Below are 26,580 nucleotides of genomic sequence, written 5' to 3'. Positions count from 1 at the left end.
GAGCGACTTGTAAAATATATACACTCAAGTGTACAATGTCAGGGCACAGCCAAAACTTCAACATGGATCAGGACAAAGACCATTTCCAGCATAGTCCTCTGTGCCCGTCTCAGCTCATACTTCTCAGAGGCACCCATTTATATGGCCTCTAGCACTACAAGTTAACTTAGGCTATTTTGAACATTATGTAGATGAAACCATATAGTATGCCTATATCCTTTGCACCTGCCTCTATTTGCTCAACATGTGTCTGTGAACTTCAACCAGTTTGCTGTCTGAAGCTGTTGTTTGGTTTTGGTCACTGGTGTATAGTATTCTATTGTATGAACATAACACCTCTACTGACCCACTCAGCATTGGTGGACATTAGAGTGGCTTTCAGTTTTGAGTTATTATGATTAGTGCTGCTATAAATGCTTTCATATTTTTTTGGTGGACATGTGTACAGATTTCTCTTGGGTGAAATTTCTCTTGAATGAAATTGCAGGGTCATGGTATAGGTATATTAGACAGAGTTGAGTAGCTGCAACAGAGATTGTATGGCCCCCCAAATTGAAAATATTGACTATCGTTGGTTTAGCAAACAGTTAGTGGAAAACTTGTCATGTGTCAGCTGTTGTTCTCAGCACAGGGGGTGTATCATGGTGAAAAAACAGACCAACATTTCTGTCCTTATGAGCTGGCATTCTCATGTTTCTTTTTTTAAAGAATATTTATTTATTTGGCTGTCCCAGGCCTTAGCTGCCACGTGTGAACTCTTAGTTGCAGCATGTGGGATCCAGCTCCTCAACCAGGGATCAAACCCCAGGCCTCTGCATTGGGAGCACGGAGTCCCAGCCACCGGACCACCAGGGAAGTCCCCTCATGTTTCAGTAATATCATGAATTAATCATCAGGCATTTATCTACAGGATTTCTTAACTGTCCATCAGGGAGAATTTTCCATTTTGTTTCTAAAAATCTGAGCAGTGGTAACCCCTCTTGTATTAGGCAAGGAAGACAAATTGGCCTGAAAGACTGGGGTTTTCCAAGGCTCTCCTGGCACAAATGGTCTAGGTCCTTCCACAATAAACAGTATCCTCAAGTGAAAATTCACAGCCCCTCCTCTCTAACGCCTCCCATCTCTGTGGGGTATTCCTGCAGGATGCTTTGCCCTTGTGGGCTGAGCTGGACTTGGACTCCTTCCATCAGGCAGCCCTTCAGGCGGCAGTAGTCACCCCCCCCCCAACCCACCCCCCGACTTCAAGGTCTAGGTCAACGTGCAGCAGTAGGGTCTAGTGCTGTTTTCTTGGAAGAAATGATTTGTTTTAAGTAACTTCAAACCGTTCAATTTACTTCCCAAGAAGTTAACTATTAAGAAACTTCCTCCTCTTCCTCCCCAAATTAAAGGGAAAACAAGAACTCCAGACAAATAGGAAACATCTGATTTCCATTAAAATGAAAACTTTTAAAATATCTTTTATGAGTTTGAAGCTGTATCCATGTAAGTTACTTTTACTGATAGCAAGCATGTAAGTGACATTATCCAGGTATGAAAACTCATGAAATAAAAAAAATACTGCTTTCAGTGCATATAATAAATGCCTTACTTTCAATGCAGGGAGAAAAGTGGACATTTAGTAGAAAATTTATTTCTTCCAGCCCTTACTAAATAAATGCTGAACAAAATTTTAAAAAATACTAGAGAGTTGAAGAGGCCCAAAGCCTTGGTTTTTTTCTTGTCTAATTCATTGTTTCTTCTACCTTGACTGTGAACCCCACAAGGGAGGGCATTCTTGTTTGTGATTAAATTCCCGTTTATGGAATACACAAGCACAATGCTTACTCATCAGAGTGCCTGGCACAACACATAGGAGCTTAAAAACAATTGTTGATATTATTTTTATTATTGTTATTATTATCATGATCTTTATTATAGCTAAAGGAAACTTCTGACCTTGACTAGAACAGCGTCCGTATATTGCAGGCTAAGAAAAAGTCAGAATACTAAATAGCATAATCATCCCCTCAAGGTATGCAGGCTGAGAACCTTTGATTGTCCTCAGCACCTCCGATTCCCTCATCCCTGACCAATATCATCAGACAGAGGATGCTCTACCTTCTAAAGTTCTCTTCACTCCACCCAGAACTGTCAGCCTAGTCTAAACTGTTGTCATCTCTCTCTTTTTTTAATTAGGCCAACACTCAAAAAAAAATTTTTTTAATTAAAAATTTTTTTTATTGGAATGTAGTTGATTTACAATGTTACATTACTTTCTGCTGTACAGCAAAGTGAATCAGTTATACATATACATATCCACTCTTCTTAAGATCCTTTTCCCATATAGGTCATTACAGAGGCCTGCTGTACAGTAGGCTCCTATGAGTTATCTATTTTATATATGCTATGCTGCACTTAGTCCCTCCGTCATGTCCGACTCTTTCCGACCCCATGGACTGTATGTAACCTGACCACCTCCTCTGTTCACAGGGTTTCTCCAGGAAAGAATGCTGGAGTGGGTTGCCATGCCCTCCTCCAGGGATCGTCTCAACCCAGGGATCAAACCCAGGTTTCCCGCATTGCAGGTGGATTCTTTACCAGCTGAGCTACCAGAGAAGTCCAACTATTGTCTCTGTAGTAGTGTGGGTATGTCAATGTCATCGCCTCTTGTATCTCACTGCCAACCCACCAAATGCCCCCGCTTATCCTCCAGGCAGCCCTCTTCACCAGGGAACCATCATGATCCTTTTAAAAGGCAAATTTTAAAACTCAGTCTTTCTCCAAAAGGAAATGTACACTATAGAATTTTTTAAGGTTTAAATAAATTAATTTTAAAGCTTTGTATCGCTACCCCCAGAGATGACCAACATTTATACTTTAGTATGTTTTCTCCACCTTGACAACATTACCACAATTATAATATGACATTTATTTGGATGATTCATAAAACAATGTGTATCTTCCTTAAAAGTGTAAAACTTCCTAAGGACTAGGACTTTGTCTGGTTTGCCCCAAGTGTAGCCCCAGTTCCTAATAAAGTGGGTGACATAATTGGTAACTTAAGTATTCATTGAGTGAATAAATGAATGAATAATGTCCTTGAAAAAGTAAACAGTAATTTAGTAGGGGTGTTTCGGGGTGTGGGAGCCACTCGCACCAGCCCTCTTTGTTCGAATTAATTCGCAGTCCAGTGGGTTAGCTCTGATAGTCATCCTCATGCTACATGACCCCACCCCCTGATAATTGACTGGAACGGGGTGGACATATGACCCAAGCTGGGCCAATCAGAGTGTTTCTCCTGGGTACTGGGATCTAGACTACAGAAGCAACCAGTCTCAAGTGTCTGAAATTAAGGGACTGGTAGACATTTGGGTAGTAGGGGACTCCTGCTATGTGGGTAAAGTAACAGAGAAAAGCAGTCTGCAGTTCAAGAAGAATAAAACAGACACACCGGTAAGCAGAGATAAAAGACGGAGGAAAGTATCATGTTCTTAAAGATTTGCTACTTCCTGGTTCGGCTCTAAGTCCAGACATCCTTGGATGAGATAGGACTGTACCTTGGAAATTGAGCCCCTTCTCCTTCTTTCAGCCGGCTCAGCTCAAATACTCGTAAACCAACTGAGTCTCAACTGAAACATGAGCTATTTATATATTAGGCAGTAAGATTAATCAAAGTGATCATAGTAATCTTCCTGGGGTAACACCTTGTAGATGCCAGTCAGAATCCCAGCCAGATTCACCTAGGTGGGAAAATCCAGCCAGCTAAGTCTTCCTCAACCTGCCATTGTCTATCAGGTAAGAAATGAACCAACTATGGTAGCTGGAATCAAGATTGCCAGGAGAAATATTAATAACCTCAGATATGCAGATGATACCACCTTTATGGCAGAAAGTGAAGAGGAACTCAAAAGCCTCTTGATGAAGGTGAAAGTGGAGAGTGAAAAAGTTGGCTTAAAGCTCAACATTCATAAAACGAAGATCATGGCATCCAGTCCCATCACTTCATGGGAAATAGATGGGGAAACAGTGGAAACAGTGTCAGACTTTATTTTTCTGGGCTCCAAAATCACTGCAGATGGTGACTGCAGCCATGAAATTAAAAGATGCTTACTCCTTGGAAGGAAAGTTATGACCAACCTAGATAGCATATTCAAAAGCAGAGACATTACTTTGCCAACAAAGGTTCGTCTAGTCAAGGCTATGGTTTATCCTGTGGTCATGTATGGATGTGAGAGTTGGACTGTGAAGAAGGCTGAGTGCCAAAGAATTGATGCTTTTGAGCTGTGGTGCTGGAGAAGACTCTTGAGAGTCCCTTGGACTGCAAGGAGATCCAACCAGTCCATTCTAAAGGAGATCAGCCCTGGGATTTCTTTGGAAGGAATGATGCTAAAGCTGAAACACCAGTACTTTGGCCACCTCATGCGAAGAGTTGACTCATTGGAAAAGACTCTGATGCTGGGAGGGAATGGGGGCAAGAGGAGAAGGGGACGACAGAGGATGAGATGGCTGGATGGCATCACTGACTCGATAGACGTGAGTCTGGGTGAACTCCGGGAGTTGGTGATGGACAGGGAGGCCTGGCGTGCTGCGATTCATGGGGTTGCAAAGAGTCGGACACGACTGAATGACTGATCTGATCCGATCTGATCTGTATGAGACAGAGGGGGCAAGACATTACCGAAGCCAGACTTGACTTTTAAGAGTCTTGGATCTTTCACCTGAAATAGGCAAGTGGATTCAAACAGGATAAAGATCAGTAATTTCTAACATTTCTCAATAGAGAACTGGAAGAAAAAAGAAAAAAAAAAAAGAAAGGCGGTCAAACCAAAACCAGACTCATAATTTTGGTTATTTGTGGCTTCAGGTTATTTTAAGAAACTGCCTTTGAATTCCCCAACGGATTTTTTCTTTCCTGTTCTTTTTTGTCATCCAGTGGACAAGTCAGGGTTTGCTGGCTTCTGGAAAATCCAGGGGATTTTGAAAAAGAAAATCTGTGGTGGTTTATGGTTAAAATGGAACTAGGTACACTGATCTTTTATACCAAGAGGATGCTGGTAAGTCCCTACCAGGCAGGAATATACTTGAAGGCATTCTCAGTAGTTGAGATAGACCATCCACACCCTCATCCCTGAAGGTCTTAAAGCACCATGTGCTAGTTTGGGGACCAGATGTCCCATCAGTGTTAGGGATGTAGTCTGGAGTTATGGAATAATTTTTTTTTTTTCCGTTGTGAATCTAATTGTGTCCTTGGCTTCTTTGGATATGCAAGTTGGCAGATTTCTCTCTGGTATTCCAGGGCAATGGTCATTTCCTAAGGCTGGAACTTGATTTGGTTCTATCAAATAATTCTGCTGCATAAGGACCCTCAACCTCAGAGTCAAGGCTGAGACAGGAGGCTGAGACTCTCGCATCTTGTACAAAAGCTGGCTGAGATTTTGCTGATGAACTTACTGTGTTGGGAGTCAAATAAAGGTGCTTTCCACCACCTCGTGGTTTGGCAAGCAGGAGGGGCCTGTTATTACGGCTGCAATTAGTGAACAATAGGGCTAAGCAGACAGGGCAATTCTGGTGTCTCATCCTGGTCCCATTATCCAGCAACCTAGGGGAGGAGAAGTCTGGCCAGTAATTTACTCCCCTCTGGTGAAAGCAGAAGTTGATCTCACTGTCTACTCCAGATTCCGGAGGAACCATTCTCAAGACGCTCCCCAAACAGTTGTTTATTAGGGCTGATTTGAAAGAAAGAGAGAAAGGAACAAGGAAAATCAAGAGAGATGCATATACACCCCGGACTGCTTATAGTCTGTAAACTGGCAGGTTATTGGTACCAGGCCCACCTGCCTGTTCCTGCCAGAGGTCAGCCAGGGACAGAAAGGGATACAGAGCAGGGCCAGCAGCTTTGAGTTAAAGGTGCTAAAACCACTTTGACCAGGAGGGGGCTCCAAATCTCACTAAAATTTGCACATCTCTGGGTCAGTACAGTTCAGTTCAGTCGCTCAGGCCTGTCTGACTCTGCGACCTCATGGACTGCAGTACGCCAGGCCTCCCTGTTCATTGCCAACTCCCGGAGTCTCAGACCCATAAGACCTCACTTTGTCTACCAACCTAGAGCGTGCATGGTACCAGACTACCACCAGAAACCCAGAGATGGGCAGTGACTTCAAAGTCACAAGATTGGGTTGTGGTTGAGTAGGACTAGAACCCAGGATGGGGGACTCTTTGCAGCATGTAGGCATCATTTTCATCAGCAGCGTCGACAAATATCCAATTTTAAAATACAAGCATTCATTGAGTGCCTGGCATGTATAAGGCTCTCTGCTGGGTTGGGGGTGTATGTGGCAGGTGGCCGGGGTGCTGTCATCACGGTGGGGAGGGAAAAGGTGGTGCCACAGTCCAAGTCCATGGTTCTCAGACCCTCACCTGCTTCTTACTGGTTTAGAATGCACAACCTAACTAAGCATAGCAAAGTTTGAAAAAAAATTAAAAGATGTTAATAAGGGTTCAATACAGTAGTGGCTGAACTGTCATAGGGCAATTTTCAATTAGTAGCCAAATGAATGTTTGGTAATTTAACTGTTTTCACCGTTTTCCTGTATGTTGTCATCTTTGAGGTGGTTATGAAGATTACACGGGAGAGGAGGTTGGCTGGGCTCTGCATATGGGAGCTGATCGGATTTGCATGTGCACAAAGGGACTTTGGAGACACACATGGTCCCTGACCTTAAGGAGCATCCTGCCTGGAATAGGCAGGAGAGGGGGTTCTAAGGAGCCTGTGATGCTTGTGTGAATGGAGAATTGGAGTGTCAAGGGAGAGCAACATTCTGGATCTGCAGGCATCTGTAATGCTCTAAATGATTTCTTCTTGCATGTGAATAGGCTTATGAGAGTGGTGAAGGACAAAGATGGGAGATCTGGTACTCCCTAGCTGTGTGGCATTGGGCAGCTTGCTTAGTTTCTGTTGGCCTCAGTTTGTGCCTCTGTAAAATTAAGGACTCTAAGTAAACTCTCTGATCCCTTCCAGTTGGAAAATTCTTTGGTTCTAAGCATCCTACAGTTCTCTGTTTCTGAAAAATCAGATTCTCAGGTATCAGTCAGTTTGTATCTTTATTTTGGGTCCTCTTTCCCTTATTTATCCTAAACTTCAAAAAAAATGACATTATACTTTGTCATTAGAACTCATATTATGTCCTTGAATTGGAGTCATCCCCAATTCATGGATGGAGGTGGCAAAATAGGGGTTTAGCTAGTCCTCTTCAGCACTACTAACTCCTTGAGCAGATGTCTTCAACACAGACCACCCAGTGTACCTACTGTGTGCCAGGCATGCCGGACATTGAACAAATGAGACACCATCTTGTCTCCAAGGAGCCTTCAGCTAGTGTCAGTCATTGCTGGAAAAGTGCCAGGCACATGCGAGGCACTCAGTAAACATGTGTTGAGCAGAAAGGCATGCCTAAGGCACTGTTGGGAAAGAAGTCTGCATAAGCTTGACACATACCCAGGGAAGAAGGGAGAGCCTGTACCATTTTATACTTACAGTCTCTTGGCTCTATAGCCCCAGGAGAGGGAGATTTTCTCCCACAGGTATTGATTGATAACTTCTACGCAACTAGTCCCCAGAGATCTTGGCACCATGGGGCTGGGTAGGGGCTGGTGCTCAGTTGCTCCCTCCGACTGAGGTAATTGGGAGCACAAGGAGAAGTGGGGGGTCCTCAAGTTGTGCTTCAAGACCCTGAATTTAGGAGATGTCAGGTTGTCGGGGTTTCTTAAATCAGAAGAAGGCCGTCACCTTGTAGCCAAGCATCCTCCCTCTCTTCCCTAGATCTCTTATCCTCAGGTCCATGTTCAAATCCTGATCCAGAAGGAGGAGGGTGAGCAGAAAACCACCAGTGCCTCTTGGGGGAGTGCTTGGACTCACAAGGGGACTCAGGACAGCCAACCCTCTCCTTTTTTTCCCCTCCAGCAGCTGAACACCCCTCACTAGGGGCTTCTCAGGCTTCGCTAGCACTTCCAGAACACCTTGCAGTCCACAGAAGAAGAGTGGCTGTGTGCTGTTAAGAATCTTTTGACCAGGAACCCACGGGTTGTCCAGATTTTCTACCAGCAGCCCTCCCATTTTCCTACAGCCCAGCCCTTTCCTTGCAGAGCTCAGCACTGAGGGTCTGTCCAGGCCTCCCTCCCACTCCCACAAGGAACAGGACTTGCTCAAGGCAGTGATGCCTGGTCTCCTCCTTTCCACAGCACTGGGCATCACTTTCAGATCTTCTTCTCCCAGGACGCCTGCCCAGCATCCACAGTGATTTTTCTACCATCCTCTCTGATACAGAAGCCCGTTGCCTGGTGTCAAGATCTCTCACGGTCTGGAGCCCCTACGCCCTTCCTTCCTTGCTTCGATGTTGGGGGCCAGAGTGAGGTACTCCACCCGTGACAAAGGTCATGAGGAAGGAGGCTCGACATACGCAAGGCGGGATCGAGCCTCAGGAGTCCCCCTGGAAATCCTCGAGCGTCTACCCCCATAACCAGAGCCTGCCTACTTTACTACTTTGTGCTCTTACCTACACCTCTGACTTTACAGGGGGCTGTCCCCACCACCTCTTTCGGAGAAGGAGTTAACCTAGAGCTCAGTCAATAAAACTCTGGGTGTGACAAGAGTGTTTTAACCTACAAACTCTCTGAAGGTTCTCTAGCCTGCCTGACAGGCTCGTCCGGCCACATGTGATTGCTCACAGCCTCCCAACCGTGAGAGGCACGAGATGCTTTAAACCTTCTAAAACAGGTTCCTTAGAAAGTTAGAAAACTATTAGTATAAGTATAATGGGCTGATTAGAAATTGTGTTGGTGAAGGGTTTTCATTTGTTGAGCCAATGTTTGTTGCTAAGTTCCATATCCCTGCCCTTACACACATTAATGAATATAGAAGGAATAAGTATTAACCTTTGATATTAATCACGTTAGACCTTAGGCTAAGTAAATTCTTTCCTAACTAAAACCCACTACAACTCACCTGTAGGAATGTAACTTTATTTGGATGGCGTCTGTTTTGAGAATAATCAGCCCTGAGAAATAAGTGTCTGATTGACTGACCGCTGTCACAAGGAGAGGGTCGTAAATTGTCAGCAGGCCCCCCTGGCCAGAAGATGATGTAACACCCTAAGACCTCTGTATACATTTGTGTGAAGCACCTGACTTTAATAAAAGTCAGGACTGCTGTCCCCACGTGACTTTTGTATAACATCTCAGTGTATAAAAACAGACTCTGAAAATAAAGAATTGGGATCAGTTTCTCGAAATACTGGTCTCCCCATGTCTCTCTCTCTCTCACTCTGGCTGAGTCTCCATCTGGAGCGCGGAACCCACCATGCTTACTAATTATGCCTGGGCTTCAAGATCCGACCGGGAGGCCTCAGTGTCTCCTCTCCTTCGGGAGAACGGAAGGACGCCTGTGGCCTACGTAAGTGGTGCAAACTTTGTCTTGAAGTTTTATTGGTCTCCCGTGTAAACCAAGCTACTCAGCCTCTTTCTCCACTGAATTTTCCTACTGAGCTATCCTCATTCTATCACTCTTTATATCCTTAATTAACGTTTAATTAAGCATTTGTTTCCTGATCCTCGCCTATGCCGTCTCTCCTTCGAATACCCTGGATCAGCCGGGGCAGGACCCTGGCACTTCCTCTTCCTGTGTCTCACTCCCTTCCCTGACTCTCCCCCAGGTGCACACTATCCTCCTGGCCGTCTGTGTATCACTGCAGGTTCAGGCTTCAGTGTCCTCGCTCTACCTTTCCTTCTCCCCCAATCATTCATTCAACAGATTCTCGTACAGTGACTACTAGTGTGGATAAGGTGAAGGTTTGCTACATGAGGAGTGCAAAGAAGTAGGAGATAACTTACAGCCAGTCCTGTGCACCAGCCACTCTCGGAAGAGATGAATGTGTTATGGACAAATACACACACGTTGAACAGCTTGTGGCAAGTGCAACTGACCTGGAGGACTTCAGAAGAGGCAGAGTATTCCAAGGTATTCTAAACTCTGCCCATAGAGACTTTAGAGACCATACAGAGTCCCTACAACACAGACAGTTTCCTCTAGGAAGTTCTCCTGGATTATTCCAGGCCTCCACTTTCTGGGATCCTAAAGGGCATTTCAAATAGAAGGGGGAAAAATTGGAAGCAGAAACAAATTTTACTTTCTTGGGCTCCAAAAATCACTGTGGACAGTGACTGCAGCCATGAGAGTAAAAGATGCTTGCTCCTTGGAAGGAAAGCTATGACAAACCTAGACAGCATAGTAAAAAGTAGAGACATCACTCTGACAAAGGTCGTCTAGTCAAAGCTATGGTTTTCCTAGTAGTCATATAGGGATGTGAGAATTGGACCTTAAAGAAGGCTGAGCACCGAAGAAACGATGCTTTTGATCTGTGGTACTGGAGAAGTCTCTTGGGAGTCTCTTGGAAGCAAGGAGATGAAACCAGTCAATCCTAAAGGAAATCAACCCTGAATACTCATTAGAAGGACTGATGCTGAGGCTGGAGTTCCAATACCTTGGCCACCTAATGCAAAGAGCTGACTCATCGGAAAAGACTGTGATGCTAGGAAAGACTGAAGGCAAAAGGAGAAGGGGTAGCAGAGGATGAGATGTTCAGATAGCATCACTGACTCAATGGACATGAATCTGAGCAAACTCCGGGAGACAGGGGAGGACACAGGAGCCTGGCATGCTGCAGTCCCCGGGGTCACAGAGTCGGACATGACTCAGCAACTGAACAACAATAATAATGGACATTCCCAGGTGGCTCAGAGCTAAGACTCTGCCTGCCAAGCAGGAGATGCAGGTTCGATCCCTAAGTCAGTAAGATCCCCTATAGAAGGAAATGGCAACCCAGTGCCCCAGTATTCTTGCTGGGATAATCCCATGGACAGAGAAGCTTGGCAGGCTACAGTCTGTGGGATCACAGAGTCGGACGCAACTGAGCATGCAATGGACATTTTATTACATACTGTCTTCATGGTGTCCCTGTTTCTCGAGTGTACTTTCTTCTCTTTGAGGGAAGGGACAAGCATTTGTCAACTGGATTCAGTCTTCAGTTCCACAAACATCACCTGAATTCTCTCACTCTCTCTCTTTTGTTTTTTAATGCCCTGTAAAGGAGCACAGAATAAGTGCTCAATCAAGCCTAAACTTCTAGAATTTTAGAGAAGAAATTAAAAAAATATATTTTTTAAATGTCAATATCCATACATGATAATTATGAAAAACAAAACAAAAAACCCCCTCAAAATGGTCTCCAAAGGAGTAACTACTGCTAGGAGTTTGGAATGTATGTAGGGAGAAGTCTTAAAAGACCATCTAGTTCAGCACCCCCATTTCACAGAAAACTTTAAAATGACTCTAATGCCTGTGGTATTAAGTGATTTGCTCCAGGTCAACTAATTAGATAGCAGCATCCTTTGGTGTCCTAGCACCCTTCTTCAAGAAAGCTGGAAGGATAATAGGCTACTCTGTACCAAGCAGTTGTGTGGACAGTCTTAGAACTTAGGATCTACATGAGTTCTGACAGTACAGAGAAAAAAGTATTAACACAGTTAGAACTCTTGGCCTCCATTTCAGATGCTTGGCATTGCTCCACAGTCACAAAGTTTATTGTGATTGTGAACAATAGGATTAATTGTGAAGACACTACTTTAAATATTTGAAATTAGAATGGAAAAATGCTGGAAACAGATGGGGGTGGGGGGGGTGGGGTATAAATTGAATTAAATAGTAATTGTGTCCCAAGTCCAGGGGTGGACAAGTGACTTGAACAGTAGGTTTTCCAAACCAGAGGGAGAGGTGGTGAGAAAGTCAGAGTCTGGGGCCAGTGATGAGCTGGTCCCCAACCCAGTGGTGGATTTTCCCTTCCCTCCTCCCCGACCTGGAGGAGAGGGTTCCAGGGAAGCCTTAGGCTTAAAGGCAGGAGTGTTATCGTCTTGTAACCTCACTGGTGAATGATATCACAGATTGGTTATCCAGGCTCAGATCGATAAGCGACTCAGGCAGTGGATCGATCACATTTCCGGGGAGAATATACCCTTTGTGACCCGCAGGGGGGCAGGTGGTTTATCAAAAGAGGCTCTGGCTTGAAAGGTTTAATGCCGCCTACTTTCCCAGTCCTTGTCTCCAGCTCAGAGGGCCTGAGCGAAAACGGTGGGGTAATAAACTACTTTTCATGAAAGAGCTCTGGGGGATAGGAGTGGGAGGGGGCCGTAAAGGTGGGGGCCGAAAGGCACAAATCCGCTCCCAGACCGAAAGCCGGGGCGGGGGCGCTCTGGGTTCATTCCCCCTCGCCCCTCCTCCCTCCGAAGCCACCCCGAGTTTCCGTGCCTGGCCAAGTCGCCCAGCGCCGCGCCAGGCCGCTGGCCGCGCTCTCTGCGCGGTGGGGGCGCGCGGGCCCGCTCCGGCCTCTCCGGCCGGGCTGCAGCCCCCCTCCCCGTCGCCCCGAGCCCCTCCCCCGGGCCCGGAGCCCCTCCCCGCGCGCTTCCCCTCTCTCCCCTCCCTTCCCTTCTCTGCCTGCCCGGCCCTGCCTCCGCCTCCTGCGCCCGCAGCCTCCGTCAGCGCCGAGCCCCCCGGAGCCGGAGCGCAGAGAAGGGGCGCCGCCGGCCCCTCCCTAGCGCGCTGACAGCAGGCTCCGGGGCCCCCGCCCCGTCCCCTCGCCGGCGGGACACACCCCCGCCCCTCCTCTGCTCCGCCAGTTCCCGCCGGACCCACCGGGCGGCGGAGAGAGCGGGCGGGCGAGCCGGAGAGCTGCGGCGGCGCGGGAGGGAAGGGGAGCGCGGCAGGCCCACGGGGAGCCTCCCGGGCGCACGGAGCCCGCGTGCCCTCTGAACAGCCCCCGTCCAGCGGCTGTACCTGTGGGCTTGGGGAGCCCGGGCAGCGGCGCGCCGGCCCGAGGTAGCTGGGGAGACCCGGGAACCCGGGAAGCGGGACAAGGAGCCGGGGCCGGACCGGGATGAGAAGGTGACGCCGCCGGGGGGCGCCACTCGCTTTGTGGGGGAAGATGCTCGCCTACTGCGTGCAAGATGCCACCGTGGTGGACGTGGAGAAACGGAGGAACCCCTCCAAGCACTATGTGAGTACGCCCCCACGACCCCTGCGGGAGGCTGGCCAGGAACCCCCTGAGGGCCCCTGGGTGGCCCCTCAGCCCTCTCCGTGTTAAGTCCCGGAGCTGAGCGCCTACAGGGCAGCCTTTGGCGGTGGAGTCTCTTGGCAGGGCTGTGATCTCCAGGGAACCCTTTTCTGACCTTCCTCCACTGCTCCCCCCCACCCCCCGCCCCACGCCCGTTTTCTTTTTTTGGCATTGGAATTGGCAAGTGGCTGCCCTTGTCTGTTACAACGGTGAAGTCATCTGTCCGCCTGAGCTTTGATGGATGGTGGGGGGAACGTTCTTCAAACCCTTGCTGGGAAGCTCCGTTGGGAAAGAGCATCTTCCCGGCCCTCCCTGGGGGCTCGGGTCGCTCAGGCGCACGCAGATCGAGATGCTTTCAGAGGTTACCCTGGGGACGGACGCCTTGCACGAGCCTCCTACTTGTGCCCTGGTCTCTGTCTCCCCAGGCTTGGGTCTGGGGGGCCGAGAGAAGCCGCCGCTTCTGCCCTACCTCCACCCTCAGCCCTGAGCTTTGATTACCTTCTTAAAGCCCTCGTGTCGGTCGGTGTGAGGAAAATTGTGGCTTTTCCTTTTATCCCTCCTCTGGACGTGACCCTTAACCGGGGTTCATGTCCTCTTAAGTGATGCTCCGTCTCCGACACGAGGAGGGAAATGTTTGCTGTGGTCTCTGAGGAGCGGCCGGCTGCCCCTCCCCCTGCCTTCCCAGACTTAATGAGAAGGGGCTAAGGTTGACCGAGCCGAGCTGGGGGCCAGTAGGACGCGACGCCCCTTCATCTCAGCCCATCCCGTCTTCCCATCCTTCCCACCTTAGGAAGTAAATGGTGTCCTTGGCTCCCGAGGCTGCCAGTCCTAGCAGCTTTGCTCCTGTTCTTGAGACAGAAGAGACAGCAAGGACTGCATCTTATTTGCAAATTAGGCATTTAAAGGAGCATTTAGAATGCTCAAAGCATTAATTTTCACAATTAAAACAGGCTGTGGGTTGCTGCCCTAGACAGCACATTGATCTCTGCCTTTTATTTCCTTGTTGGAAGGGGACTGGATTTGTGCTAATGTCAGCCTCGGGCTACTCTTTCTGTCTTTATCCCCAATAGCTCTGATCTTCGGGTTTCTTTTTAGTGGAATAAATGAGCTTGGACTCAGGTTGGGGAGGAGGTGAACCAAGGAGTCTGGTTCCTGAGGGGACGGAAAGGTGGGTGCTGGTGGGAGGGTTCATCCTTTCCTATCACTGGCCCAGCAGGCATCCCCCCGCCCTGCCCTTTTGAGAAAGCTGTCTTTGGAGGATTTGGGTTCCCATGTGGTCGTCCTCCTCTGAGGCAGATGTCCATTGGCATATCCCAGCCCTTATTATGAAGTCAGCCTTCCTAACTTCTTTTCTCTAATGTTGCAGTTTTAGGGCTTCTTTTCTAGTCCTCAGGTAAGGTAGGCACTGCTTTCAACAGATGGCACTCTCTGTGGATCTTAGGTGAAACATCAGACCTTAGCTATGACCAGTGATGTCCAAGGTTACATACAGATGTGGAACACACTAGCCAGGAGCATTGCTAAAGGGACTAGGGGCCCGCTGCGAGCAGTGTTGAGAGGTGGTTAGTGCTGAGGCTTTGAGTGAGAGGCTCTCGTTCAAAGCCTGGCTCACATACTGAGTAGCTGTGCAACTTTGGGCAACTTACTGAACCTCCATGTACCTCAGTTTCCTCATTTTTCAAATGAGGATAATAGTAGTATCTACTTCATAGGATTGTCTGGAGAATTATATGAGATCATCCATGCAAAGCACTTAGTGCGGTCCTGGCACATAAGGCACTCATTAGATGGTAGCTTATGATTGGCATGATTCTGACTAAGAAAGCACTTTTGAAAAGCAGCTATTAATGGTCTGGCAAGAAGGAAGAAAGATTTGGGGTTTTAAGATTGCTAATAACTTGTTCTCTGTGAAAAATACAAAAAAAAAGTCCCGTCCAGTTCCATCGACATGATCATTTCCTCCCTTTTCATGGACAGTGTTTTCTGGGATGTGTCCGCTTCCCTTGTTAAGAATCAATGATGCTATATGTGGGCCGGGAGTGATGTCACTGAGCAGACGGGAGCATACAGAGCCCTGAACGCAGGTTGTGGAAAACAGCTAAAAGAGACAGTGTTGTGTGTTATGGAACTGTGGAGCTGGCAGGGACCTGAGGACTCCTGAGACTCCACCCGTTATTTTACAGACAAGGAAACTGAGAACCGGTTGGGGTAGAGTCGCTTGTGACACAGCAAGTCACAGCACCTTGGTCTAACTGGCCTTCTGCCCATCATGTTTGTTGGGTTCATCTAAGCGCCCTGGAAGGCTGGTTGGGGTTGCTGAGGAAGACAAATATCTGGTCATAGCAAGAGGTTCCTGCATGTGCGGGGCATTAATGCATCAGGAGAGGGGGCTGATAGTAGAATGTGTCGATGGGGCCAACAGGGCAGGAGAAGCCAGGCGGGGAGGCAGCACCTCTGAAGCCTAGGGTCGCCTCCTCCCTTGGCCTCTGCAAGGCCGACACCACACACCAGAAGGTCAAGTGTTCTGGCCAAGGCACTTTGGTGTGGGTAGCTGGCAGGACACACTGCGCCCGTGTCATGTATGTCCTGGAAGCCGTTCTGCACTGTAGAAGCTTGCCCTCTTCCCACCTCTCCTGGTGAGGTGATGGTGAATTCTGAGTCTGCAGTTTGGCAAATTGCAGAGCTGAGTGGCTTTATGGGATATGCACGTTAGCCGGAGCTAGCTGATGAGAGGCCTGGGGCCCAAGCAGGAGGGGCTCTGCCGGCTCCAGAACGCTGGGAACACACTGCAGAGGTCTTCTCAGGACATCCAGCCAAAGGCAGGCTTGTCTCTGGGATGGGTGTGGAGCCGCCTAGATACCAAGGGTCTTGTGTTTTGGCCTGTTTATGAAAGGGCAGGCAGGTGACCTGCATCATTTGGGTGGTACTGTCAGCCCTTGGCTTCCTTCCTCTCTGCCAAGGCCTTGCTTGGGATGCTAGGAGGGAGGAGTGTTGGGGGAGGTAGGCAGCTGCTGCTTAGACCAGGCTCCATGCCTGGAGTTGGGCTCCTCTCTCAGCTGTTATGAGCTGTCCCTGGAGAGACCTTAGGTAAACTGGCTTTGGCCTCAGACCACTTGTCTTTCAAACGGTCCTAATGACGCTGGATGCAAACTGCAGTTACCTTTGACAACTTTCCATAAGGATGTGAGCTCTGGTTCACATTCTTTGCACCCACACGCGTGTGTAGGTGTAAGTCAAGTCATATGGTGTTGGAGAGGAGCTGGCGCATCTAAAGCAAACAAGAAATTATTTGTTTGGATTTGAGAGGCATTGTGCTTTCGCAGTCATTTCCTCTCCTGATTGTTTATTTCAGACAAATACCAGTCGTGAATGTTCTGATCCTCTACAGGACTCTTCAGGGAATGCAAATAATAGCCAGTGTGAGCAGTTACTGTCATTGGTGCCAGATGCTCAATGTGTAAGATTTCATGTGATTCCTACAGTCCATGCAAAGTCTTTGATTTCTTTATACAGATGGGTGAGCTGAGACGTGGAGAGGTGAGAAGTTGCTCAGGGTCTCCCAGTTAGAGATGTGGGTCCACTCAGGTCACTTCACCTCCAGAGGAAGATACGAACCTACAGTGAGGCCCTTCTCCTCCACTGGAGTTGGTTGTGGAGACCAGGCTCAGATTTACAGGACAACGAGAGAGCAATCCCAGGGGGTGTTTGAGAACTCACTCACTATGTGGGACCTGGTGTCACAGAGGAGAGCATGTGACAGGCAATGGGGGGAGGTCACTGTGAGGCAGGGGATTAGAACAAACCCAAGATGATGTCTGCTCTCCAGTGATGTCTGAGCTGATAAATGAAGGATCCACCCTGGAGAAATAATACATTCTCCTGTGTGTTTAGAGCATCGCAGATTTGGGGCTTGGTCCTGGGAGCTACATTTTTAGGAATTGGGCATAGACCCATTCATTTCTCTGCCTTTCATTTTTTTTCCTTAAGTCCTTAGACTGTGGATCCAGCCCCAGGGGAAGAAGGATGTGCAGCTGCAGTATGGACAGGGTCTTCTCAGGCCAGTCCCACTGTAGAATTACTGGTGTTGGGCAGTTCAGGGTTTGAATCTTGGCTCTGACTCTTCCTGGGTGAGCAGCCTGGAGCCAGCCACTCTGGGTCTCAGTTTCCTCACCTGTAACCTTACAAGGATTTTAGAAAATTGATCTGAGATAATTTGGGGGCAAAGCTTCTACTTTTAGTGTCTTACCTCGTGGCGCTAGTGGTAAAGAGTCCCCCTGCCAATGCAGGAGACAGAAGAGATGTGGGTTCACTCCCTGGGTCGGGAAGATCCCCTGGAGGAGGACATGGCAATCCACTCCAGTATTCTTGCCTGGAGAATCCCATGGACAGAGGAGCCTGGCAAGCTACAGTCCATGGGGTCACAAACAATTGGACACGACTGAAGTAAGTACCTGGCGCCCATCATGGGTACTCAACATACTAGCATCTGTCTGGTGCTCCTTATCACTGAAACCCGTGAGTACATTTAGAATCTGATAGGCGAAGCTGTGAGAGAAGGGAAGACTGAGGCAAAAAAGGAAGGCCAGCTGTTCACAGTCTGATGGGAAAGTGGGCTACATGCCCCGTGGAAAACACTCAACATACAAAAGAAGCAGATAAACAAGGAGCAGCTGTTCAGACCTGGAGGGCTTCCTGGAGCTGTCCAAGTGTTGGCTTGCTGGTGTGTTGGGAAGGAACATGTGTTGGGGGAGCAGAGTAGAGAGGTACTGCAGGTGAGGGCAAGGTCATATAGGATTCCAGCTCCAAAGTCAGTGCCACACACGGGTCAGCACTCTTCCCTGCTTTCTTTTGGGCTCCCCAGGTGGCTCAGAGGGTCAAGAATCTGCCTGCAATGTAGGAGACATGGGTTCTATCCCTGGGTCAGGAAGATCCCCTAGAGGAGGGCATGGCAACCCACTCCAGTATTCTTGCCTGGGAAATCCCATGGACAGAGGAGCCTGGTAGGCTACAGTTGATAGAGGTGCAGAGTTGGACACCACTGAAGCGACAGAGCACACATACATGTTTTCTTACTGTCTGTCTGTCTGTCTCTCTCTCTCACACACACATAAGTTTTTTCTCCTGCTCCAAGGAGGGAAGTGATCTAGGGGTGATTCACGGGTCTGACAAAGATTCCTGCTCATGGAACAACCGACCACATCCTTCAAGGCTGATGGAAGAAGGAACACAGTCAGCCATTTATCATGGTCCTCTTTAGAGCCAGCCGAGTGAGGGCTTGGGGGGACAAATCGGGATTGGAATCACCATGTGTGGTGGCAGGCAGAGGGGAGGCAAAGGGAAGGGAAAAATAAACCTATTTGATGTCATTGGAGACCGGTTCCAGATCCAGAAATATAAGCGCCAGCTGCTGCATTTTCCAAAGAGATATTCCGAGGCCAGCATGAGTTAATCGTTGGTGGAGGCAGTGAATTAGAGGAGTGTTGTTAGGACTTCTGACTTTGGGGTTTGCACCACGGTCCCTGGAAATTGCCTTCTAATTTCCTCAGCCTGAGTCACTGACCAGACTATTTCTTGGCCAGAAAAAGCCTAACAGGCAACTCTGTTCTCTTTTGCCTCTTTATTAAATGAAATAAAACAAGTAATAGAGTTATACATACGGTAGTCACACTTACTCCTCTTGAGTTCTCAGAGTCCAGGAACAGGATCATGGGTGAGGACAGGGATCCCGGGAACAGGAAGGACAAGGGGTGTGTGTGGGAAATGAGGTGGAGACTCTGGCTTTGGAAACAGTTTCTGAGTCAGGGCCAGAGGTGTTCTCTGCCGTGGCTATTGCCAACAATAACGGAAGAGTCCAGGAGGGTGATCAGCATTTCAGGAGGCGATTCCCAGGGCTGCGTGTGACTTCTCGCCTGGACCGGGTTGCTTCGGCTGCTGCTCTGTGTAGTGGAGTCAGGACAGGAGGGAGGGAGGGTGGCACACTGGGCCACAAGGAGGCCCCCAGGAGCCTCCAGGTGGCTCACATTAGCAGCGGGTGCTGAGCAGAATCCAGTGAGGACGTCGAGATGCAGTGAGAAGGAGGAGAACCAGTATATGAGTGCCTGCTATGTGCCAGGCAGTGCAGAAGAGACCTTTCAGAGGGGATTTCATTTTAACATCATAACCTCCCCATGAAGTAGGTCAGTGTTTTTATCCCCACTTTACAGGTGTAGAAACTGAGGCCCAGAAAGTTTATGCAGCTCTCACTCAGAGTAATTCAGTGTCAGGGCTGGGATCCTTACTCTGGCATCTGATACCGGAGTCTATGAGCTTGTCACTTTCTTCCCCATTAAAGCCAGGTCAAATGTGAGGAGTGTGAAAGGAACCAAGGAGTCTGGGCCACACCTCCTGAGAGTAAGATGTGTGTCTGGAAGGCTGTATTGTTGGAGAGTTCCTGGTCTCTGCTATCCCCAGGCCAGAATCCTGTCTCTACCACTTACTCCCCTGGGATTCGGTGCAAGTTCCTTCTCTCTCTGTGCCTCAGTTTCCTCACCTGTTAAAAACAAACCAAACCAAACAAACAAACAAAAATGAGGGGGAAATAGGACCTAGCTCAAAGGGCTGTGGTGAAGAGTAAATGAGTCGATAAATGTAAAGAGCTTAGAACAGTAGCTGGCACATATTAAGTGCTGCATAGGCATTTGTACTAATATTAAGACCCACTTCCCTGGGGGCTCAGATGGTAAAGAATCTGCCTACAATGTGGGAGACCTGGGTTCAATCCCTGGATTGGGAATATCCCCTGGAGAAGGAAATGGCAACCTCTCCAGTATTCTTGCCTGGAGAATTCCATGGACAGAGGAGCCTGGTGGGCTACAGTCCATGGGGTTGCAAAGAGTTGGACACGACTGAGCAACCAACAGTTTTACTTTCAGAGCTTCAGAAGGAGTTCTCTGTGAACTGGAGTTTTTCAGGGAAGACTGACTGGCGAAGGCCAGCTTTGTGATGGGCCTCAAGGAGTAACTGGGGATGGGGTGGGAAAGAATAGGATTTAGGTGGGAAAAAGAGGGGAAGGCATGCCAAGAAAGGGAAAGCAAAGGTGCTGGAGGTGGAGCATGCAAGGAAAACACGGGCAAAACCCAAGCCGGGAAGGACAGGGAGCAAGGGTGACCAGCTGTTGAGAGCCTCACATACGCATCAAGAGGCTTCACCTCCGCAACTTCCGTTCCTCCCAAGGATTGCAGGGGACGGGACCTGATTGTCACTGTGGGGTCCTTCTGGTGAGCCCCAGAACTGGCTTTAGGGTCATTGTTGCAGCCATGGCGGGAACAGAGCTACCTATGTAGGGATGGGAACCATCTCTGTGTGTTGGGGACTCTACAGTTGGCAGGCCAGCGCCTGGCCCTTCTCTGTTTATAGCTCTTACTCGGAAAGGTCAGGCTGCCTCATAAAAGTTGATTGCACCCCAGAGGTCTTGGGGAATGAGGGTGGTGGAGGGGCAGCAAGAAGTGAGGTGTTGACTGCTTTGGGCCTCATCCGTGGAGGGCCCGCTGCCAGGGCCTTATGTCACGGCGAGGTCATTTCCATCTCCAGTCCCCAGCGCTGCCACTCAAGCACCCCAGTGGCAAGAGAGGAGACCCTTGTTCTTGGAGGGCCTGGGGGCTAATGCTGAACAGCTTGCTGGGAGCCCAGGATGTCTCCAAAGTCTCAGCGTCACCTGAAACTTTCAGGCCAGCGTTGTCTTCTATCTCAGCATCTCTCTCAACTGGTTTTAGTTAGAAAGACAGTGCTTCAAACTACCTCTTGGTTTATTTAACCCTCACCCCATTGTCAGATGCCCCAGTAAGCCTGACTCTTTAGGGAAAATGTAATAATAACAGCTAACATTTCTAAATGTTTTTTACGTTCTGAGTTTTACATGGAAACTCTCAAAACAGCGTGCTGAAGTGTGTAGTTACTACCAACATCCGCTTCACGCAGGCCAGGATGCGGAGGTCCAGAGAGCTTAAAATGAATTGCCAAACACCATGCAGCTAAGAAGGTGACCCAGGCCTGCCAGCTCCAAAGCTGACTTTGTTCCCACAGCAGCCTCACAGCCCTTGATCTCTCTTCGCGTCTGGGAAGACCAAGCCCCAAGGAGATTCCACTTGAGGGCTGGCTGGTTGGCTCCTTAAGATGGGAAACCTTCCACATGTCACCTTCCCCACTCGATCTCCATTTGCCCATCTAGAAAATGGGCTCATTGCTTCCTTTCTGGCCTGCTGCCTTGCAGAGGGGAGGGTAGATATGAAAGCTGCTTTGGAAAATGCTGAGCCTAGCGAAAATAGCTGTGTGAAGGGGTCCTAGAACCCTCTGTCTGGTTTCTTAATAATTTGGGAAGGAGATGCTTTACCAAAAGGAGCTCTTCCTGATTGAAGCAAGTTTCTAGACAAGGTCCCTCTGCCGTACTTCTACTCCAAGAAGCCTGTTCAGCTCAGTTCAGTCACTCAGTTGTGTCTGACTCTTTGCAACCCCATGAATTGCAGCACGCCAGGCCTCCCTGTCCATCACCAACTCTCGGAGTTCACTCAAACTCATGTCCACCAAGTCAGTGATGCCATCCAGCCATCTCATCCTCTGTCATCCCCTTCTCCTCCTGCCCCCAATCCCTCCGAGCATCAGAGTCTTTTCCAATGAGTCAACTCTTCGTATGAGGTGGCCAAAGTACTGGAGTTTCAGCTTCAGCATCAGTCCTTCCAAAGAACACCCAGGACTGATCTCCTTTAGGATGGACTGGTTGGATCTCCTTTTCGTCCAAGGGACTCTCAAGAGTCTTCTCCAACACCACAGTTCAAAAGCATCAATTCTTCGGTGCTCAGCTTTCTTCACAGTCCAACTCTCACATCCATACATGACTACTGGAAAAACCATAGCCTTGACTAGACGGACCTTAGTTGGCAAAGTAATGCCTCTGCTTTTGAATATGCTATCTAGGTTGGTTATAACTTTCCTTCCAAGGAGTAAGTGTCTTTTAATTTCAGGGCTGCAATTACCATCTGCAGTGATTTTGGAGCCCCCCAAAATAAAGTCTGACACTGTTTCCACTGTTTCCCCATGTATTTCCCATGAAGTGATGGGACCAGATGCCATGATCTTAGTTTTCTGAATGTTGAGCTTTAAGCCAACTTTTTCACTCTCCTCTTTACTTTCATCAAGAGGCTTTTTAGTTCCTCTTCACTTTCTGCCATAAGGGTGGTATCATCTGCATATCTGAGGTTATTGATATTTCTTCTGGCAATCTTGATTCCAGCTTGTGTTTCTTCCAGCCCAGCGTTTCTCATGATGTACTCTGCATATAAGTTAAAGAAGCAGGGTGACAGTATACAGCCTTGACGGACTCCTTTTCCTATTTGGAACCAGTCTGTTGTTCCATGTCCAGTTCTAACTGTTGCTTCCTGACCTGCATATAGGTTTCTCAAGAGGCAGGTCAGGTGGTCTGGTATTCCCATCTCTTTCAGAATTTTCCACAGTTTATTGTGATCCACACAGTTGTAGCCAGGGTCAATTCAGGACCACTCTAGGCCCTTAGTGAAGATGTTCTCTAGAAAGCCACCTCTGGGAACTTTGCTTCTCTCCAAGTTGGTCATTTCTGTGAACGGGAAATACAGAGCTATTTGCAGTGCCATCTCTGCCTGCTGTCACCTGAGGGGAGGAGGTGACATCCAGGGGGCTGAGCTAGTGATGTGGAAGCAGCTGCACTTTCTGCTGTCCACTGAGCTGCCCTCTCCAGCCTTTGCTGTCATTTCCTTTGCCTGGTGAGGAAGCCGCCCTCCCTGAGCCTGGGTGGAAGTGCGTGGGTGGGGTGGGGGCCGGATCCCTTCCTCTCTGTGTATCAGTGCAGCATAAATTATGCAGCAGGGTTCTGTGGGGGCCCTCCTGTCTGTCTCTGGGATCCCTGGAGTGTGAACTTCAGACCTGGCGGAAATTGATCACTCCAGGGGGTAGGGGGGTGGGGTGCTGCCCAATGCTGATAGTGAACTTCAGGGCGGAGCAAGTGGGGTAAGGGATGGAGCGGATGTGCATTTTAAACCCTGTTTTGTTCATAAAGAGACTGACTCAGAAAATTGAGGTCGCACTGTTAGTCAAGCACAGGGCCAGGTGTGTTGGGCCCCTCGCCCTAGGCGATGCCTGTGTCACACTGTCACTATGACTCACATGTGGGTCCCTCTCCCAGAGGGATCCGGGGTGCTGCCCCAGGGTATCGGGGGCTTCTCCGGGCTCAGCACAGGGTCCTCCTGGGGAGTAGTATTCCTCGTGGAGAGGGCTTGCCTTGCGGCTTTGCCCACCTGAGGGTTCTGAGCACTGAGGGATTGTCTCTGGTGTTTGAAGCGGCTGCTCTGTGAACTCTTTCATGGTAGGCCCCATTCTGACCCAGCTTTATTCCGTTTCCTGATGGCCCAGACCCAAAGGGCTATTTTAAGGGCCTTGCCTGTGTGGGAGAATTTCTCTTTGTAACAACAGGGAGGGAGGCCTGGCATGGTGCTGGCAGTGGGGCTCCGAGAGAATGCAGTTCTTTCCTGAATTCTGCCTCCTGGGCAGGACTCAGCGGGCTCCCAGTACAGGGCCCCGGCACCCAGGAGGGACCCAGTTGCTTGTCCATGAGGGCAGGGCTTCCGAAGGTGGCTGCCCAGGGATTTTTGCTTGCCTAAGCCTAGGCAGCTTGGCAAACTGATCCTTTTCTCGCAGAGCTAAGGCCTGTAATAGGCAATGTCTGGACTTGGGTCTCAAGCGGGGGTTAATTATTGACTTTAGTCATCACTCACTGGCAGTTGGAGAAAAGCAGCCTCATTTTTCCCATGATCACTGGACGTCGCGGCTCCCGGGTGGGGGAAGTGGGGAAGTTGAGTCAGAGAATGTGTGAGTAGAGCCCTTCTAGGTACAAGCATGGGGCTGGGGCTTCTTATCTGCTGTCTTCTGGAATCCCCATCGCCACCCTGAGCATCATCCCTGTGGGAGGGGCAGCCTCTCACCCTGCGTCAAATGGCCCTGAACAGTGAGAGCCGGGGTTTGAACCCAGATGTCTGCAGGGACAAAGCCCGTGCAGGTTTGATGGCTCACCCATCCCCGCCACACAAAGGTTAGGTAGCTAGTTGGAAGTATCAGTCTTCTGTCCTTGCCCCCAGCTGGAGACATCCACACATATCAAAAACTAGCTGCACTGGGTCTTTCTCTACCCACTCTGGTCTTCATCAGACTCTGGTCTCCGTGGCTGTATTTCTCCCTCTGCTTCATGCACCCTTGGGAATCCCAGCCATGATCTGTGGTTCTGTTGGGGTACAGACAGCTGAGAGCACTGCCCTGGGCTGAAGAAGGGAAGTGAACCCAAAGGGTTATGTACAGCAGGCCTTCCCTTGGAAGGCTGGGGCCCTGAAGCTTTATAGTGGTTTTGTCTCTCAAGAGCTTCCCGAGAGGCTGGGGGCCTAGGGAACACATCACGTGGGTCCCTGATAAAACTTCAAGGGTCTGGACTAAACCCTGGTTATCTGCCCACCCTGACCTTCCCCCCAAGCCCCTCCATTGACACATGATGTGGTTGGAGCTGGCACTTGGGATAAGATAACAAGCCTCTTGCTACCCAGAATGGACCCCTAGCAAGGTCTGGCCGCTATTTTGGGATTCAAAGTTTTATTCCCCCCGGACTCTTGTCCAGAGCACTTTTGAAAGCCTGCTCCTTCAGAAGCTCCAGCTGCCGGGGGCTCTCCATCGTCTCCTGGAGGATGGGGGCTAGCATGGCACCGTGGCTGGGAGCAGGGAGTGGTTTACTTCCCTGGCACTTTCAGCCTGCTACTTGTTCTGGCTAAACTAGGCTCTGGCAACTGGACAGCTCTGGAGAGGGCCTCAGGTGTCCGCATTTGGAAGTTGAGGACATGAGGATGGGAGCAGAGCACAACGCCTCTGCCCCACGGGCTCAGCTCTGAAACTCCTACTGCCTTGTTACACTTGTTCACATGTCTTCTCTGCCATGGGCCTCAGCTTTCTCATCTGTAAAATGTAAATCAGTTCAGTTCAGTCGCTCCGTCGTGTCTGACTCTTTGCGACCCCATGGACTGCAGCACGCCAGGCTGTTACTCTACATAATGTTGGGCGCATGATAGTTTTTCAATAAATGGCAGCTGTTGTTATTATTATCTTGGTCATCCTTCATGGTTCTTTTTTGTTTGTTGGTTGGTTGGGTTTTTTTGTTTTGTTTTCTAGTTTTTTCCTTTTTCGGTTATACTGGGTCTTCGTTGCTGTGTGTGGGATTTCTCTTGCTGCGGTGGCAGGGGCTTCTCTTTGTTATGGAGCATAGGTTCTGGGTGCTCGGGCTTCAGTAGTTGTGGGATGCGAGCTCAGTAGTTCCAGTTTTCAGGCTCCAGAGTACAGACTCCATACTTACGGTGCTTAGTTGCTCCAAGGCGTGTGGAGTCTTCCCAGACCGGGGATCGAACCCATGTCCCTTGCATTGGCTGGTGGGTTCCTGGCCAGTGTACCTCCAGGAAAGTCCTCATGCTTCATGGTTTTGCTTAGTTTCTGTCACCTCTCAGAAGCTTTTTTGACTTCTCATCTTACAATGTCTCCTGTCTGTGAATTTTTATAATGTTTATTGTTTTTACCTCTCCTGTAACTCTTACCAAGAATGACCTTGGGTTGCTCCGTTTGGGGCAAGCCTATGTCTTGACTGGTTAAAAAGCAGCTTGTTGAGGGCTGGACTCTGATCTGATGCTTATTTATATTCATTTATTCATTCATTTTAATACTAATTCATTCATTCAGTTACTCAATCAACATTTGAATGTTAACTGTTTGCCAGGCACTGGGAACATAGCAGGACTGCTAAAAATCCCTGCCCTTTTGGAGCTCATATTCTGATAGGGGAAGGGAAACAATAAACAAATGAAAAATTGGTGAAATCTGGAGTGTGGTAGATGGGGTATAAACATTGTAGAGAAAACTGAGTGGGGGGAGGGAGACAGGGAGTGGCAGCCATGGTGTGAGTTGCTGTGTTAGCTTTTAGAGCTTGGCCAGGGACAGCCCCCGAGTATAGTGACTTTTGAATAAGATCTGAAGGAGGAGGACAAGTGAGGCCTGCAGATGTTTGGAGGGGAAGTGGTTGATGGAGAGGGAATAGCAAGTGCTAAAGCCCTGAGCTAAGACCATGCCTGGCCCTTTCAGGGAGGAACAGGGGGCTGGTATGGCCCCAGGGCATGAGCAACGGGAGAGCAGTGGGCAGTGAGGTCAGACAGGTAAAGGATCCAGTTTGGGTCCAGACCGAGCAGGGTGCTCTGCTCAGCAGCAAGGCTTCTTGACTTGCTGAAGATGGAAACTGGCCAAAAATACCTACTTGCGTGCAGGGCACCACCATGCTGAAAGCAGTTTCTCCGACTGGGAGCCCGAGGGTGGCAAGCTCCTACAAAGGCGGCAGCCCCCACATCCTCCCGTCTTTAACACC

At 49.0% G+C, this 26,580-nt stretch overlaps 2 protein-coding genes across 11 annotated transcripts in view; both read left to right on the top strand.

The window, feature by feature from the left end:
* The window catches only part of STN1 (STN1 subunit of CST complex), a 65,938-nt gene extending 56,676 nt beyond the window's left edge, over positions 1-9,262 (top strand). For 3 of the 7 annotated variants that reach the window (XM_061403349.1, XM_061403354.1, XM_061403353.1), the window contains exon 10: positions 2,470-3,019. In XM_061403349.1, the coding sequence (XP_061259333.1) occupies positions 2,470-2,792 (323 nt within the window). In that variant the 3' untranslated portion in view covers positions 2,793-3,019. Of the gene's footprint in view, positions 1-2,469; positions 3,024-7,939 lie in introns of those variants that run through there. The other 4 variants (XM_061403352.1, XM_061403357.1, XM_061403351.1 and 1 more) reach the window with 4 other exon arrangements.
* Positions 9,263-12,554: 3,292 nt separating this feature from the next.
* The window catches only part of SH3PXD2A (SH3 and PX domains 2A), a 249,274-nt gene continuing 235,248 nt past the window's right edge, over positions 12,555-26,580 (top strand). The window contains exon 1 of one of the 4 annotated variants that reach the window (XM_061403339.1): positions 12,555-13,079. In XM_061403339.1, the coding sequence (XP_061259323.1) occupies positions 13,008-13,079 (72 nt within the window). In that variant the 5' untranslated portion in view covers positions 12,555-13,007. The remainder of the gene's footprint in view (positions 13,080-26,580) is intronic. The other 3 variants (XM_061403342.1, XM_061403337.1, XM_061403338.1) reach the window with 3 other exon arrangements.

This window comes from Bos javanicus, chromosome 26 (assembly GCF_032452875.1).
Source record: "Bos javanicus breed banteng chromosome 26, ARS-OSU_banteng_1.0, whole genome shotgun sequence".
Lineage (NCBI taxonomy): Eukaryota > Metazoa > Chordata > Mammalia > Artiodactyla > Bovidae > Bos > Bos javanicus.
Note: the sequence above shows the minus strand (reverse complement) of the source record. Positions and strands in the feature narration are given on the sequence as shown.